Here is an 18,483-nt window from a genome sequence, read left to right as displayed (position 1 = left end):
TTTCACTTTCACTTTCTTCAGGTGTACAGCATAGTGATTCTGTATTTTTACTGATTATACTCCATTAAAGTTATTACAAGATAACGGCTACGATTCCTTGTGCCATACAATATATCCTTGTTGCTTATTTATTTTTAAACATAGTAGTTTGTAACTTTTAATCCCATTCTCCTAAATTAGCTCCTCCCCTCCTGCCTCTTCCCTTTGGTATAAAACCTGTGACTTTTCCATATACATTCATTTTGTTATTTTTTAGATTCCACATATAAGTGATACCATGGCTTCCCAGGTGGCACTAGTGGTAAAGAACCACCTGCCAATGCAGGGGATGTAAGAGAAATGGGTTCGGTTTCTGGACTGGGAAGATTCCCTGGAGGAGAAAATGGCAACCCACTCCAGAGAATCCTATGGACAGAGGAGCCTGGCAAGCTTAGCACATATGTGATATCATCCAGTATTTGTCTTTCTCTTCCTGACGTACTTCACTACAGATAATACTCTCTAGATCCATCCATGTTGTCACAGATAGCAGAATTTCCTTCTTTTTATGGCCGAGTTATAAGTCCATTGTATATCTATACACCACATCTTTTTTATCCATTCATCTGTTGATGAGCATTTGGGTTGCTTCCATATCTTGGCTGTTATGAATAGTGAACACTGGCATGTATGTATCTTCGAATTAGTGTTTTTGCTTTTTTCTGGCTGTGTACCTAGTTCTGGAATTGCTGGATCATATGGCAACTCTAATTTTAGTTTTTTGAGTGACCTCCATACTGTTTTCCGTAGTGGCTGCACCAGTTTAAATTCTCACCAGCATTGTACAAGAATTTCCTTTTCTCTGCATTCTCTTCAACATGTGTTATTCATAGACTTTTGATGATAGTCATTCTGACAGGTGAGAGGTTGCCTCATATTTCTGACATGCTTAGATTACTGTTTTTTGACTCAATTAATTTTAGAAATTTTCTGTTTATATTCTATAATGGTAAACTAAAGGCTTGTTTCCCATATCTGCTTCCCTCATTTCCTTACTTTCAATCCCTTTGCTTCCCTGGAACAAAATTATATTTCAAGTTTTGGTCATATAAATAATTTGTTTTTATTATATATGCTCAAATATTGTATACTAAGGCAAACTGTGTTGTTATGACCACCACTCCCTTAATTATCTTCTTTGTTTTCTTGATTTTTAATGTTCCTATTACTAATTTTTAATTTCTCCTATTTTCAACCTGTTTTCATTTGTTTATTTTCTTGGAGAGTTCCTTGCCTTTGTATCCCCTCCCATCTAATGAGCAGCTTCTCTGTTGGGTCATTTGGTAAAGAATCTGCCTGCAGTGTGGAAGACCTGGGTTTGATCCCTGGGTTGGGAAGTTCCACTGGAGAAGGGAAAGGCTACCCATTCCAGTATTCTTGCCTTTGGAGAATGCCATGGACAAAGGAGCCTGGCGGACTACAGTCCATGGGCTCATAAAGAGTCAGACATGACTGAGCAACTAACACATCCAGTGAGATTTTAGTTTTAGTTAAAAAAATTTTAATTTCTAAGAACTATTTCTCGTTCTCTGTCTTCTTTGTTGGACCATGTATAGCAATCTTTTCTTGATTCGTGGGTATAGGATCTTCACTTACCTCTTTGATGATATTCATTGTATATTTTGAATTTTTCTTCTGTGCACTTTCTTTTTCTAATCTTATTAATTTTTGGCTGTGCTAGGTCTTTGTTGGCTGCAGAGGCTTTTCTCGCACTGCAGCGAGTTGGGGCTCCTCTCTAGTTGTGGTGTGTGAGCGTCTCGTTGCAGAAAATGGGCTCTACATTAGAGCACAGGCCCAATAGTTGTGGCACATGGGCTTAGTTGCTCCATGGCATGTGAGATCTTCTCAGACCAGGGATTAAACCCATGTCACCTGCCTTGGCAGGTGGATTCTTTACCACTGAGCCACCAGGGAAGCCCTTCTGTACACTTGTTATAGCATTCATAGGGAAGATGTTTTCTATCAAACATTTTCCACATGTATTTCTGCTTCAGGGGTATATTAGCCAGAATTTTGCGAGTATATATGATAATAAAATTTTTCTGAGAACTATTTTAAAGTAACAATTTGCAAATAGTCCATTAGTATAAAGATTTCCATAAATACTAAGATAAAAGTAAATATATTACTTCAAACAAATTTATAATTGTCTTGAGTAATCTGATATGACTAATTCTTTGAACTGGAGTTGTCTTTCCTCATGTTCAAATCTGTTTTAGTGATCAGATCAGATCAGTCACTCAGTCGTGTCCAACTCTTTGCGACCCCTTGAATCGCAGCACGCCAGGCCTCCCTGTCCATCACCAACACCCGGAGTTCACTGAGACTCACCATCGAGTCAGTGATGCCATCCAGCCATCTCATCCTCTGTTGTCCCCTTCTCCTCCTGCCCCCAATCCCTCCCAGCATCAGAGTCTTTTCCAATGAGTCAACTCTTCACATGAGGTGGCCAAAGTACTGGAGTTTCAGCTTTAGCATCATTCCTTCCAAAGAAATCCCAGGGCTGATCTCCTTCAGAATGGACTGGTTGGATCTCCTTGCAGTCCAAGGGACTCTCAAGAGTCTTCTCCAACACCACAGTTCAAAAGCATCAATTATTCAGTGCCCAGCTTTCTTCACAGTCCAACTCTCACATCCATACATGTCCACAGGAAAAACTATAGCCTTGACTAGATGGACCTTTGTTGGCAAAGTAATGTCTCTGCTTTTGAATATGCTATCTAGGTTGGTCATAACTTTCCTTCCAAGGAGTAAGCGTCTTTTAATTTCATGGCTGCAGTCACCCTCTGCAGTGATTTTGGAGCCCCCAAAAATGAAGTCTGACACTGTTTCCACTGTTTGCCCATCTATTTGCCATGAAGTGATGGGACCGGATGCCATGATCTTCGTTTTCTGAATGTTGAGCTTTAAGCCAACTTTTTCACTCTCCACTTTCACTTTCATCAAGAGGCTTTTGAGTTCCTCTTCACTTTCTGCCATAAGGGTGGTGTCATCTGCATATATGAGGTTATTGATATTTCTCCCGGCAATCTTGATTCCAGCTTGCGTTTTTTCTAGTCCAGCGTTTCTTATGATGTACTCTGCATAGAAGTTAAATAAGCAGGGTGACAATATACAGCCTTGACATACTCCTTTTCCTATTTGGAACCAGTCTGTTGTTCCATGTCCAGTTCTAACTGTTGCTTCCTGACCTGTATTTAGGTTCCTCAAGAGGCAGATCAGGTGGTCTGGTATTCCCATCTCTTTCAGAATTTTCCATAGTTTATTGTGATCCACACAGTCAAAGGCTTTGGCATAGTCAATAAAACAGAAATAGATGTTTTTCTGGAACTCTCTTGCTTTTTCCATGATCCAGGATCTGATAATTATAAAATTGAAGTCCTTACACTGTAGATGTTGAGCCCTTGCAACTGGGAAATTTATAAGCATTTCTTAAATATCAAGCATGTTCTTCTCTTTCACCCCTAAAAGCAGAAATTTATTTAACTTTGACATCTTATACATATGCTATTCTATACAATTTCAATTTTATAACTTTTCCTCTTTATAAGTAATTTATCAGTGAAAAATGCCTATTGTAGAAGTTGGTGTTCCGTCTAATGTGCTGCCTAACACCTTTCATATATTTGCTAATTGGGTGTTTTGAAGTTTTCTTTTAACGAGTCAAAGGCAAAATTACACCTTCTGGCTTATTTTTGTTAGTTTGGTTTTGAAGAAAATTGTCAATAATTTAATTAAATCCATGCTAATTTTCCTCAGCAACCAAAAATTATTATAAATTTATAAATTATTAACAGTGCTATTACAAGAAGGATTATAGATTGTATTCCTCTTGGTTTAAAACAGCTTATTTTACTTCAGTGTAGATAAGGAGTATTTTCTTTCAAAGAATTTGATTGAGGAGGAGGAGGCAAATGGTATTTTTAATTATACCAATTTTGTGATGAACTCAAATTACAGCTTTAACTTTACCTTTATAATGTATGTATTTGATCCAGAATGTTTAAAATCTAGGCTGTCATTTAAGTAACAGTCACCTTACTGGTATTATAACATACAAGTGTTAATACTGATTTGGAAAGATATTCTCATTTGGAAGGCAAAATAGAAAGTGAACTTGGAGAAAGAAAAGCTTTTGTTATTAATTTTCTTTTAATTGTTTTAGCATCATAGTGTCATCACCAAGAAAATATTACAAGTCCTCAGAACCTGTTATTTCCGCTCAAGAGCAGGAGACTCAGGTATGACTTTTGTAGAGGGGCAGTTAGTTTTTGAGAAGATAGTTATGAATCTAAGCATGCTTAAAATTCTCTTGCCAGTATTTTAAAAATTGTTCTTTAACAAAGAGGCTAAGATACAGTTCCGTTTATTTTTTCATCCTAAGAGGAAATGTAATATCTGAAACTCTGAAATAAAGGACTGGATATTTCTAAGCACATTTAAACAGATGTTGTTTATTTGCTTTTTGTTCAGACTGCATTATATGGCGAATTGGTAGCAGCTAGGCAGAAACACGCCAATACGATGGATGTTCCTCCGGCTGTTCTGGCAACAAATAAGATATTGTTGGATATGGCCAAAATGAGGTAAACTGTTTACATATTTTAACTTATTTTCTTCTAACATAATAGATTCGTAAAATATGTCATTAAGTGATATCATGACTATGGCTCCAGCAGTCACATCTGAGAAGTGGTTCCCAAATCTCCCGTGTTGATGCCAGTGATCTCTTCACTGAGCTTTAGTCCTACATTTCTATGAAACCAGCTGTTTTCAGCAATCAGATCCAGGATACATTATAAAATCTTAACACATTACCCACCAACCCCCCCATATGTATGTGCATTTCATGCACATACCAGAACTCTACTTTCTGAATTCCTTAATTTTGTTATTCATACTATCATGTTCCTCATCACGCCTCTTTAATACCTCTGATATTACTTTTACTCTTCTAATATATAGCCCCATCTTTTATTATATAGTTTTTAGACTTTTTTTGTTTAATTGTTCCTTGTGTGATCCGTTTATGCTTTTCTTTGTTTTTTTTAGTGACAGCATGGTAGTTCAGACCATTACCCTTGAACTATTGTAAAAGCCTCTGATTAGTTTCTCTTTCATCAGTCTCTCTCTCTATCTCATCTGATATATGAATAACAAATTAATCTTTCTTGACCACACTTTACTTTTAACTAGTTTCTCAGTCTTAAGTGAATGTGAAGTCGCTCAGTCGTGTCTGACTCTTTGCGACCCCATGGACTGTAGCCTGCCAGGCTCCTCCGTCCATGGGATTTTCTAGGCAGAATACTGGAGTGGGTTGCCATTTCCTTCTCCAGGGGGTCTTACCGACCCAGGGATTGAACCCAGGTCTCCCGCATTGCAGGCAGACTCTTTACCATCTGAGCCACCAGTTCAATTCAGTTCAGTTGCTCAGTCGTGTCTGACTCTTTGTGACCCCATGAATCACAGCACGCCAGGCCTCCCTGTCCATCACCAACTCCTGGAGCTCACTCAAACTCATGTCCATCGAGTCGGTGATGCCATCCAGCCATCTCATCCTCTGTTGTCCCCTTTTCCTCCTGCCCCTGATCCCTCCCAGCATCAGAGTCTTTTCCAATGAGTCAACTCTTCACATGAGGTGGCCAAAGTACTGGAGTTTCAGCTTTAGCATCATTCCTTCCAAAGAAATCCCAGGGCTGATCTCCTTAGAATAGACTGGTTGGATCTCCTTGCAGTCCAAGGGACTCTCAAGAGTCTTCTCCAACACCACAGTTCAAAAGCATCAATTATTCAGTGCTCAGCTTTCTTCACAGTCCAACTCTCACATCCATACATGACCACAGGAAAAACCATAGCCTTGACTAGATGGACTTTTGTTGGCAAAGTAATGTCTCTGCTTTTGAATATGCTATCTAGGTTAGTCATAACTTTCCTTCCAAGGAGTAAGCGTCTTTTAATTTCATGGCTGCAGTCACCATCTGCAGTGATTTTGGAGCCCCCAAAAATGAAGTCTGACACTGTTTCCACTGTTTCCCCATCTGTTTGCCATGAAGTGATGGGACCGGATGCCATGATCTTTGTTTTCTGAATGTTGAGCTTTAAGCCAACTTTTTCACTCTATTTCACTTTCATCAACAGGCTTTTTAGTTCCTCTTCACTTTCTGTCGTAAGGGTGGTGTCATCTGCATATCTGAGGTTATTGATATTTCTCCCAGCAATCTTGATTCCAGCTTGTGCTTCTTCCAGCCCAGCGTTTCTCATGATGTACTCTGCATAGAAGTTAAATAAGCAGGGTGACAATATACAGCCTTGACGTACTCCTTTTCCTATTTGGAACCAGTCTGTTATTCCATGTCCAGTTCTAACTGTTGCTTCCTGACCTGCATATAGGTTTCTCAAGAGGCAGGTCAGGTGGTCTTAGCCTTTTAGTTGTCCTCTAAGACTCAAAACCTGATTACTCGTTTTATACATAGTTTTTGGTTTCTGGAACAAACATTAATACATGTGTATTGAATGCCAGTGTGAAGCTAAATATCTATCAGCTTTGTTGCTGGAGTAGTAATGTTTCAGTGGTTTCTTGACTTTTCAATTTTTTAAAATGATAGACCTACTACAGTTGAAAATGTGAAAAGGATCGATGGTGTTTCTGAAGGCAAAGCTGTGATGTTGGCCCCTCTGTTGGAAGTCATCAGACGTTTCTGTCAAATAAATAGTGTTCAGGTAAAATACTGTGATTTACTGGAGCTCTGAGAGAATAAACTTTTTTTGATGATTTCAAAACATGCTTCAAGCATCATTTTCTCCCTTCATTTTAATTTCCATGCTAGACACTTAGAAAATGAATTTGGAGAGTTTCTTTATTAAATCAGTTATAAAAACATATTAGTTACCAGTTTTTAAAAATTAAGTATAGTTGACTTACAGTATTATATTAGTTTCATATGTACAACATAGTGATTCAATATTTTTATATATGATACTCCAAAGTTATAAAATACTGGCTATTTGCCCTGTGCTGTATGTTACATCCTTGTAACTTATTTTATACCTAGTACTTTGTACCTCTTAATCCCCTTTCCCTATAATGCCCCTTCCCCCATCCCTCTCCCCACTGATAACCACTAGTTACATAATTAAGATACTAAAATAGTTGTCAAGGCTGCTGGTATCTGTTTATTTTGTTGAGAGGTTTTGTTTTAAAACTTGAATAAATACATTATTTTAGATTAATAAATTATTTTACTTTCAAATGTAGATAGAAATTAAAACTTCATTTATTTATTCACTATTCACTTCCAGGGGATTTGGGGACTAATCTAGAAGCAGTGTGGTCAACATTATAGTTCATCTGTATTCTCTCCTTTTGGCTTAAGGAGAAGACTGGGAATTTTTAGTTCTGTAACCATGTTTGCTATTGCAAATACTTTATTCAAAATTTATTCACTGTAGCCTATTTTACTTTTAAAAATCAATATGTTAAAAAAAAACACACGTTCTTTTTTGAGCTTCTCATAAAAAGAGAATTTGGGGCTGTTCCTTGAAGTTTATGTTATTTTTTTCCTTAATAGCTAATGATCATGTTTATATTCTATCATTATATTGATATTATTTTTGATTATTTGTGCTACATTTAAAATTGTGTAGACAGACCTCTTTTCAAGCACAGAACTACAGGAAGAACAGAAGACAAGTTTGGTGCTGGAAAATAAAGCAAACTCACTTTCACCGTCTGTGGCCATTACATATTCTTTTTTCCAAGAAAAGAAAATGTCTTTGGTAAGTGTTGCTTTCAAGTTAGAGGGAATTTTTAAATTTATCTAAATGTATTTTATCAGCTTTTCAGTATTAACTTGGGATAAATTTCTTATAATCCTACAGTGTTTCACATTGGTTCGTTTTATAATTAATTTTAGAACAAGGTCCTTTTCTTTTTCTAAGCCTACTTCTAGTAAAATCAGCAAGTATAGTTTGAGCATGATTATCTTACAGAGGTTGTATCAGAGGTACTGATTAACATATTTATAGCTTAGGGATGTTGAAGCAGCCATATTTTGAAGCTATTTTTTTTTTAATGGGATTAATAGTTAAAAAACTATTATAGTATGTACTGATAATAGATAATCTCTAAGATACATTGTTAAGTAGAAAAAGGAAGGTGCCTAGTGGTGTGAAAAATGTACATAAATGTGTATATATATGGATTTGCATGCTTATATATTTATAAATGGGTTTCCCTGGTGGCTTAGATGGTAAAGAATCTGCCTGCAGTGCAGGAGACTGGGGTTCAGTCCCTGGATCAGGAAGATCCCCTGGAAAAGAAAATGGCAACCCACTCCAGTATTCTTTCCTGGGAAATCCCATAGACAGAGGAGCCTGGTGGGCTACAGTCCATGGGGTTGCAAAGAGTTAGACATGACTGAGGAGTTCTTTCACTTTCACACATATTCATGTATCCCTGTGTATGTATACAAAAGTGCATAGAATATCTCTGGAAGGATGTCCAAGAAGCTAAAAATAAGTTTTAAAAAAGCAACAAACTTGCTTTTCACTCTTCTCTAGTGTCATGGTTTTTTTTTTTTTTTTTTTTTTCCTTAACTGTGTCTGCTTGATGCTCTTTGAAAGAAATCTGACTGCTGTGAAAAATGGCCATACTTCCTGTTTCTTCATCATTGTGGCAGAAGTCCTTAAGGTTGTGGAGATTTTTTAAATACACAAAATGAAGAGGGTATCTTAGTGGCAGAAGGGCAGAATGAGGCTTCCCCCTGAGTTTCACTGATTTGCATTCCTATCCTCTCTGATGTTAAATTGATTTAGATCAGGCTGTATGGTCCAGGGCCTCTTTTTTCTGTTCTCTGTGTCTCATGCTCTAGGCTCCATTACACACTTTCTATTCTGTTTAAGATTCAATACAAATAAGAATAAACAGTCCCTAGCTTGACTTAGTCATTAATAGATGTTCTACTTAGATAGCCAAACTCCTTAATTAAAAGTTTGAAAGCCATTACACAAAGAACCAAATAATTCCACTGTACTCTTTTTGAAACAAATTACACGATAAAGAGGAATTTTAAGTTCAGTCTCTTATTTAAACAGTAACTTACATATACATGTTAAAAATGCTTGTATATATATATAATTGGACCAAATATGTATGGCAAAACTGTATGTAATTACTAAAAAAATATGGAATAGCCTCTAAATTTTTTGAATAAATTGTATTCTCATACTCAGCCAGGATATGAAGTTTCATATATTACCTATTCATGGTTAAAAATATGAGGAGTGGTATATCTTCATTTGGGTCTTTTGCTATTATTTGGTTGTATATTATTGTGAAATATTGTAGTGTAATTATCTGTGCCTCCAGGGAGCCTGGGGGTGGGGGCGGGTCTTGCTAGTTAAGCACAAAATTTAGCATGCCTAAGGGCTAATTAATCAGGAGCTATAATACAATTAGTTTTAGGTAATATGATGCCTGGTATCAAATAACCCTGATATTAGGCAGACATGGAAGTAACTAAAAACCTTCCTTTGAGTGATGAAGAATATTGCTTTACGTGCCCTGTTTTGTGAAAATATCAGCATTCATACACATACAGTCCAAATTTAGACTTTCAAGGTGTGTTAAAAAAGAGTATCATGAAATAATTTAGAGCTGAGTGATTGAACTTCCTGAATGTTGAGAAGAATATTTTATCTAACAGACACCTTAACTGGATTTGGAGCCGCATTTGTTTAAAAGCTACATAAATACGTAGCAATGTCCTTAATTTAGCACAATTCATGTTAAGTTCAGTACTAGGCAAATGATGACAGCCACTTGTAAATTGTGTGTGTTCTTATTTTATGAATAGAGCCCACTTGAAGCACTTTTTAAAGTCTTTTTGAGAACCTTGTATAGAATACATTCGGAACCTGATGTTATCACTAAGTATTTTAGCATTTGTCTTCCTGGAAGTTCATGTAACTGAAAGGCCATGTGTTATTTCAAGTGTGCAGTTTATTGAGTTACAGTTTGCTGTATTTTTAAAAGGTTGTGGCAGCTATGAGACTTAGTAGAATGACTGTTCTCTGTTACTAATGGGTTTTTAAGGTGAATAATTGCAGAAGGGTGAGGACTGATCTCTTAGCTAAAGCTGGGTGATTTTGCTTCATTCAATGGAGTAAGTATACAAAGCAGCAGCACCTGTGGAGTTCTAGCATGTGAGTCATTTTGAAGAATTAGTTAAAATGAGAAATTTAAATGAAGGTTCAGTCCACTGTTTTATTTCTCAGTGAACACTTACTCCCTGAAGGTTTTGGACCTTGTGTTTCTATACAGCATAGTGGAAGCTTAAAAAAAACTCACTGATTGTTTTGCTGCCATTGCTCTAGAAGGATACAGCTGAGAAGAGGACTCTGCCTCTCACAGCAGTTGGCATGCACTTATCCCAAGCGATGAAAGCTGGCTACCCAGTCGATACAGAGCGAGCAGGCCTGACTCCAGAGATTCAAAAGATTATTGCTGATGTTATCCGAAACCCTCCCATCAACTCAGGTGATAACCACGACCCTTGTCTGCAGCCTTAATGACTTGAGTCATTGAACCCAGATGAAGTAAACAAGCAATCTGCTGATATTTTCCACTCTGATCACATTAACCCTTTATGCTACTAGGAAAACTTCACTTTTCTAATGCTTTGTCTTGTTTTAGAAAAACAATCTTTCTTCCCATCATCACTCAAAGGAAAGTCTGAATCGGATAAATCCTTGTTTTGTTTGTTTGTTTCAGCTTCTTATTACACCTTCCATACCTATCGCCAAAACAGAGCTCTTTCATCCTTCTCTGATTTCTAGTTCATCACTTGGAAAAAAAAATCCTTCCCCATGGCTTACTGACTCTTAATTTCTTCCTACATCTTTCTGATTCCCTGTCATTGCTTTCACTAAACTAGCCTGTCTCGTCCAGGCAGTCACGTCAGGCACTGTGAAATTGAAGGGATGGACTTGGGCCCCTTGTGGAAGGGTTTTCTCCTGTCATTATGCTGTGGAACCTCAACTGTGGTCAAGCCCCTTTGCCTTACAGAAAATGTTAAAATCTGCCTATTTTAAAATTATGATCCCTTTTTTACAGAAGTAAAGACGAGGTACATTAGAAGGGTTTTCCTACTCTAAATGTACAAACGTAAACTAGATGTATCATAATAATCCGGTAAATCTGATGAATTTTTTTGGACTGTTAGGACAGAGCAGAGGACATAGCAAAAGCCTCATCTCCAGAGCTGCAGTGCAAATAGTTAATTAAGCTTTTTACTACGTCAAACTCTTTCCCACTCAGCAATAAGTATACAGTTCTCCCCCCAAGGTTAGAAATAAGGTGAAAAAGATCACAATTAATACTATACTTAATTGATAAGTACAAAGGTATTTAAGTTACTTTCAAAGGCAGCCTTCATTCTAGGCCTGAACAAGACTTGACTGAAGAAGACCTCAATCTCTTCTCCTGCTGATCAACCTAAGAGGCCAGGAGAGGGACAAACACAGGTTTGAGCAGGGAAACCTGCTCAAGGTTAGTTCCAGGGAACCTAAGTTTCCCTCTTTACAATATACCGTGTTAAAGTTGTTCTGCCAACTTTTATTTAAAGCAAAGACATATGCAGTTTCTAATCCCGGTCGATGAGACCTTCAAGTATTTTAAGGGCCTGTTGATAAATTATGTCAAGATCTTATTGGAGGGAGGAGACACCTTAACAACTAATTCTGCTTCTCTGTCACAGCTTTCTGGTTATGTTTTGATGTCCCATTTAGGGCAGTCTCTATAGGGAAAATATGTGCTAGGCTTGCTAATCTATATAATAGTTGTGAGTTCACAACTGGAAATTAATGAATTGGCATTGTGTGAACTTGGTTCACCTGGCTCTGTTAAGGTTATTACTGGTTTGTAAATTTGAAAACCTGAGGGCCAAATCCTGTCCTGTGATAAAATACCCAAGGTCACTTAGCTGTGAGTATCTTGTGAGGAAGCTAGCCATTTCTGCCGGTCACTCGCCAGTCTCTCTCACTTCAGCTGCCGTTTACTAGAAGTTAAGTTAGAGAAAGGACAACAGTAATTACTGGTGGGGTTAGAATCATGATTGTATAAAATCTTTCTTTCTTCAGTGCAGAAGGAAATAGTATTTCAGAGAAAATCAAATGCCTTCTTGCTCAGATGCCTGATGGATATTAACACCCTAGAATTACTTTTTTCCTTATATATGTATTGTCTCTTAGGATTTAGGGAAAGATGTGTCTCTGATAAGCTATTTGATTGTATACAATATCATCTGAAAGAGCTTGTGCAGTTTTTGCCCCTCTTTTCCTATTTTGTTACTACTACATATTGAGTATAGCAAATTTTCATTCAGAGTTAAATATTAAAATGAAATTAATATTTCAATTGAATTAATAAAGATATTAGCATAAATTGAAATTCCAAAGAACAATGAAATGTAAATTATACTTATTAAACACTTACTTCATCTTCCTGTCCAAACATTATATATACATTATACAGATAATGTGAAAATATATATTACTGTAGTTTACTTCCAAAGCCAGAATTGAAAACATTAAGATTCGTGAGCTCTAACTAAACTTTATTTCTTTCGATTGTACATTTATAGTCTGTAATATATAATTTATTGATGTGAAATTTTATTTTTGAATTCTTATTTTTCCATAATAAAATACTGTCTGTTATCTCACTGGAGGAAACATTGTTGAGTTATAAACTGTAATAAGAAATGAAGATATCCATGTCACACTAATGATTCAGATAGGTTATTTCATCTTTTACTTAGCTGTAGCCATATCACCGGAGAAGGCAATGGCACCCCATTCCAGTACTCTGGCCTGGAAAATCCCATGGGTGGAGGAGCCTGGTGGGCTGCAGTCCATGGGGTCGCTAGGAGTCAGACACGACTGAATGACTTCACTTTCACTTTTCACTTTCATGCATTGGAGAAGGAAATGGCAACCCACTCCAGTGTTCTTGCCTGGAGAATCCCAGGGACGGGGGAGCCTGGTGGGCTGCCTTCTATGGGGTCGCACAGAGTTGGACACGACTGAAGTGACTTAGCAGCAGCAGCCATATTACATAATTTGGTGTTTTAATGAACCAGTTTGTTGGCGTTTAAATTCTGCCCAATCTTGAATTGATAATTTTCTATATTTTATTATGGCATAATCTTATACTTAAACATAGAGTATTTGAGAACGGAGAAATTATGTCTTATTATTTTCATGCTGATTTGCTAAATAGATTTTTGTCCCTGTAACTTAATATTTTAAGGAATTCTGCACTTTTTTATTCTTTTAGTTTTTTTTCATGTTTACATAATTTTAAGCTGCTTCTCTTATGGAGTTGAGATTGTAACTATGCCTGCTAATAAATGAAGCAATGTATTTAATGATGTACCTGGATAATATTTTGAAGAATTTTGTTCTTTCATTCCTAATGTGCATGTCCCTGGAAAATTAAGGGTGGCTTCCAAGGGGCATGCCACAAAAATAAGGGTGATTTGATCTCTTTAACGGCTGAAGGGGTGCAGGCAGTGCTCATTGTTTCACTTGATTTTTCAGGAGATATTTTCAGCCCTTATTTGTGTGGAAAGTTAGGGCAAATAAGATCTTAAAATCTATCTTTCTCAGAAAACATATTCAATTAATAGACATTTTAAATAGTTTATATGTTTTGTTATGCTTCAGTATCCATTGAAAGAATACTTTTTATTAGCATCTTATTTACAAGTATGATTAGCTTCTATGTTATTATTAAATTATTATTAATTTTGAAAAAAATTATTTTCAAAAAAATTGGCTTATAATTGATATTTGGAATTTGAAGCATAATTCCTTTAGAAACAATTCTATGGATGTTGGTTTTGATTCTCAGTTTGAAACAGAAGTTCTGCAGAGTGGATGAGCTGACCTGACTCTGGCTTTCGGAGGCAGGGGTGCAGGAGTGAAGGGGGTGTGTGCTTACTCCATTTCCGATCTGTGAGGGGGTAGGCATTTGCAGGAGGAACATCTTCTCTGACCACCTTCCTCCTTCGTCTCTACAAAATATTTCATTATTTCCAGCTCATAGATTTTTCTGTGATGCTCTATGTGATTTACTTTTAAATCTTTTAAAAAATTCTTTTACAGATACACATAAAATTAACCTAATTAGAATATATGTTCCTGAAAACATTGACACGTATCTTATCCACATGACAATCAAGATCCTGGAAAAAGATGGTGACCACAGAATGCAATGCCACTCTTCATGTGATCCCAACAAAAAGCGATGTTTCCCTGACCCTGAAGAGAGCTCGTCAAATTCTAAGAGAACCAAGGAAGAAGTAGACACTAAGACCAAGGTGTTAATTATATGTAGAATTTTCATATACTGTCAGTGTTCAATTTCCATATCCTAATACCACAATGTTGTATTTTTTGATGTGTTATAAATTCTGATAGAAGGTTACTTTAAAAAAAAAAATCTCTGTGCTGTGTTTCCTTTGGTTTCATAAATCTGATCTGAGAAAAGAGATTTTTTTTTTAATGACAAGAAAAGAAGAATATAATCCCATCTATTCTAGCTTATTGTGTGGGAATGTCAGCTTAAATTTTACATCTACCTTATATTTGACTGTATAACCTGGAAATGCCCTTTCTTTCAGGGACTTCCCTAAAATTTTGGGGTCCAGTGGCTAAGACTCTGTTCTTCCAATGCAGGGGGCACAGAGTCAGTCCTTGTTCAGAGAACTAAGATCCCACATGCCTTGTAGCATGGTCAAAAAACCAAAACCAAAAACAAAACCCAACTTCTATTATAAATACCTCTTTAGATGTTGGAATTTGTCTACCTTCTGTTACTCTTCATTCTCTGTTCCTGTTACACTGAGTCTCTCAGGTACAAGGGTAGCTGTTTCTCATGGTCCTGGGCACAGCCCAGTGCACTTTTGCATGATCAGAGAACGACCATGAGTTTAGTAGTATTTTACATGGTATATTTTATTAAAATCACATGCTTTGAAAATTATTGTTCTATGATTTATCTGAGATAAATTGTAATTAGAGAATAACTATTCTTTGACACTGTGACTCTACCAAATGATTGCAAAGACTTAAAAATTTGACATTTAATTTCTTCTGGGCCTAAAGTTCAGTGATAAAAGTTTGTGAAAATCATAATTAACTCAAAAATTACTTTAATTCACGGATGATAAATTCAGCATAGCGGTAGGTGGTTGCTACTATTTATATTAGAGAATTAGGAACTTTATTTCAGTTGTAATCTTTATAAGATTTCCAGCAGTTAAACTCTTTTTCTCTCAATAGCTTAAAAATAAGAGGGGCTGGTTTTTTAAAACTATCCTTCAGTTAGATGTGTATATATTCATGTCCTAGATAACCTAATGAAATTTGCTTACCTGGAATTCTTTACATTATTTTGGCAATTGATTAGCTATAAGAAGGGCATTAAAGAAGATATATGTTGGGCAGTGGTAGTGAAATTTGGCTGCTATTCCCAGCCTTTTGTTTCTGAAATCTGTATACAAAGTGCCTAAGACTTTATTTTTTTCCCAGCTGTATCGGTCAATACAGGAAAAAGTGTAACTTGTTATTTTTCCTGAATACTGAAGCACATTTATAGTGAAATACTGTTTCAATCTCACATTAACATTTTTGCTTCCCTCCTAATGAAATAATATCATATTCTGACAACAGAGTGGAGGTATTTTTTTAACCGGGACATAACTGCTTTGCAGTGTTGTGTTACTTTCTGCTGTACAACATGAATCAACCATGTGTGTATATGGAGAATGGGGGTATTGTGGAGAGGGTGGGTAAGTGGGTGGAAATCATACTAAGCTTACTGGATTTAGCCTTTTCTTTTTCCCCATTTAGGGGAACAAGAATATTGAGGCTGGGAAGTAGATTATGAGATGAGAGAGCCAGCCAGACTGTTTTTCTTCCACCTACCTTCCAGTATAGATAGCTACTCTGAGCGCTGTAGAGTCTGTTCGAGGCCAAGTTTCAAGATCCTTCCTGTGTTAACATTCGTCTTCTCTACCGCCCTGGGTTGTATTCCTTAGTCTCTTTCATTTTACGATTATGAGGCTTCTAATAAAAGCTAATGTCAAAACAAATTCTCTTTATTAGCTGATGCATCATTAGGTTTACATCTGTTGTGACTGCTGTTTACTGGAGGAAGATTATGTCTTGATAATGGTAGTTCTGATTAATATACTAAGGCACACAGTAGAGTCTTCAAATATGTTTTTTTTCTTTCAGATAAGTTTTTTTCAAATAAGATTCTTCAAATAAGTTTTTTAAAAATTGATGGCAAGTTTTCTTAAATTGAAGCTTTAAAATTTTTGTTTATTTCAGGATGTTTAAAAAATTTTTCCCGTTTAGTATTTTTGTCCCATTGCTTTTTATTTCTTCTTAAGGGAGAAGAAACTTCTGCTCTCTATATGTTGGATCTGCTTGTGCAGGTCATGTAGTAGCAACCACTGCCTTTGCATTTAATTTTTTCCCCTAAAAGCTAGAGACTTTTAACTTAAAATTCTGAGGCTTCATTTGGTGCATGGGACCCCCTAGAATTAGACAAAATATTGTGCATGTGTACATTTGTCTTTTTTCCCTAAGTGGATCCCTAGTTTCAGCAGATCCTCAAAAGAGTCTACAAAACAAAGATCATTTTTTTCCCCCATTTACTGAACAAATATTTTTTGAGTACCTGTGATGTCTCAGCCATTCTTCAAGGCCATGATGATGCCTGAACTGCTCCAAGTTTGTCCACCAGTGGAGATGTACACGTTGTATGCTTTTTTAATCGCTAATATAACTGTGTGTGTACACATGGTCAAGCAGATGCCTTCCTCCGAACATTAAATTCACCATTTTGGCATATCCAAAATTAATATGGATCTGAAATAATATCCAGTTCTTTCCTTCCCAAATGAGAGTCTTTTTTAGACACTTGAGTGTCTAAAAACACGTAACAGGGTGGCAGGTAATTGCCTAAACAAATGATATAGTGATTTTGTCTCTCATGTGTTTACTTTGAATCAGAAATAAACTCTTTAGATATCATTATTTTGTTTTATTGAAAAGGGAATGATGATGGGTGTATATTTAGTAACAATGCAGGTGATGTAAGAGATGTGGGTTCGATCCCTGGGTTGGGAAGATCCTCTGGAGGAGGGCATGGCATCCCACTCCAGTATTCTTGTATGGGAAATCCCATGAACAGAGGATCTTGGCGGGCTACAGTCCATGGGATCCGAGTCAGACATGACTGAAATGACTTAGCACAGCACGTGTTACTTGCCAGCAGTACAAATATATATATACATATATGTAATATATATACTTTTTTTGTTGTTTCTTTCCTATAGACTTCGTCTGAAATGTCCAAGAGAAAATTACCTTGGTGGTTTGCCAAAGGAAATGACACCTTACCTGATACCAGCAAGAAATCAGTGGCCAAAACCAAAAAGAAGGGTCTTTTTAGTTAGACTGGCAGCTGTCAGAGGAATTATATGTCCTGCTGTATTATAAGAGGGAAGCTGTATTTCATTTCTGAAAAGAGTAGGGAGTGTTTGTTTAAAAATTATTCTAATTTTGAAGTAAAACTCATCTATTTATTGAACAGCTGGCATTTGAAAACAGTCTTGGGCAAGCCACGTAAAGTTGAGTCTTCTGAGGGTCTGAGTGAGTGCCTCCTAGGACAGAATCTTAAGTTACCTTCCTATGAGATTGCTTTAAGAAATCATGTCATTGCCTGTTTTCTAATCTCTTCACTTATTTCCATAGTATGTTTGGAATATGTAATGTACAATGATTTAATATATGTAACAGATTAGGAGTTGTATAGTGATTATGTGTGTGATATGAAATATTCTTGTATTACCGAAATTCTGTCTTATACATGAAGAATGCGTAGTTATTTTACAAATTGTTTTTTTATTTTTAGAAGAAACTCTTGTACGCATTTTAAAATGGTACTAGTGGGCCAGACCAGTGAAAATGAAACGTTTAGGGTTCTGTGTAAATAGAGAAAAGAACAGAACAAAGGAGACCAAATGCACTTTGTATTTTACATATGATTTCTATTATTTTTCAAATAATAATAAAAACTCTTTCCTACTGAAAATTGTAAAGATATATATTTTCTTAAACTATCATTTATTTAATTATCATTATGAACAAAGCTAGTGGAGGTGATGGAATTCCAATTGAGCTATTTCAGATCCTAAAAGATGATGCTGCGAAAGTGCTGCACTCAATATGCCAGCAAATTTGGAAAACTCAACAGTGGTCACCAGACGGGAAAAGGTCGGTTTTCATTCCAATCCCAAAGAAAGGCAATGCCAAAGAATGTTCAAACTACCACATAATTGTACTCATCTTACATGCTAGCAAAGTAAT

The 18,483-nt window shown here is 36.3% G+C and overlaps 1 protein-coding gene across 1 annotated transcript in view; it reads left to right on the top strand.

The window, feature by feature from the left end:
* WRN (WRN RecQ like helicase) overlaps positions 1-18,208 on the top strand; it is a gene marked incomplete in the record, with an annotated part of 115,520 nt that extends 97,312 nt beyond the window's left edge. Inside the window, 7 exon segments of the mRNA XM_045164105.1 lie at positions 4,205-4,280; positions 4,513-4,625; positions 6,645-6,759; positions 7,684-7,815; positions 10,414-10,576; positions 14,206-14,420; positions 17,451-18,208. Coding sequence (XP_045020040.1) covers positions 4,205-4,280; positions 4,513-4,625; positions 6,645-6,759; positions 7,684-7,815; positions 10,414-10,576; positions 14,206-14,420; positions 17,451-17,570 — 934 coding nt within the window.
* Between the last annotated feature and the right edge of the window lie 275 nt (positions 18,209-18,483).

The sequence above is a fragment of the Bubalus bubalis genome, chromosome 1 (genome assembly GCF_019923935.1).
Source record: "Bubalus bubalis isolate 160015118507 breed Murrah chromosome 1, NDDB_SH_1, whole genome shotgun sequence".
NCBI lineage: Eukaryota > Metazoa > Chordata > Mammalia > Artiodactyla > Bovidae > Bubalus > Bubalus bubalis.
Note: the sequence above shows the minus strand (reverse complement) of the source record. Positions and strands in the feature narration are given on the sequence as shown.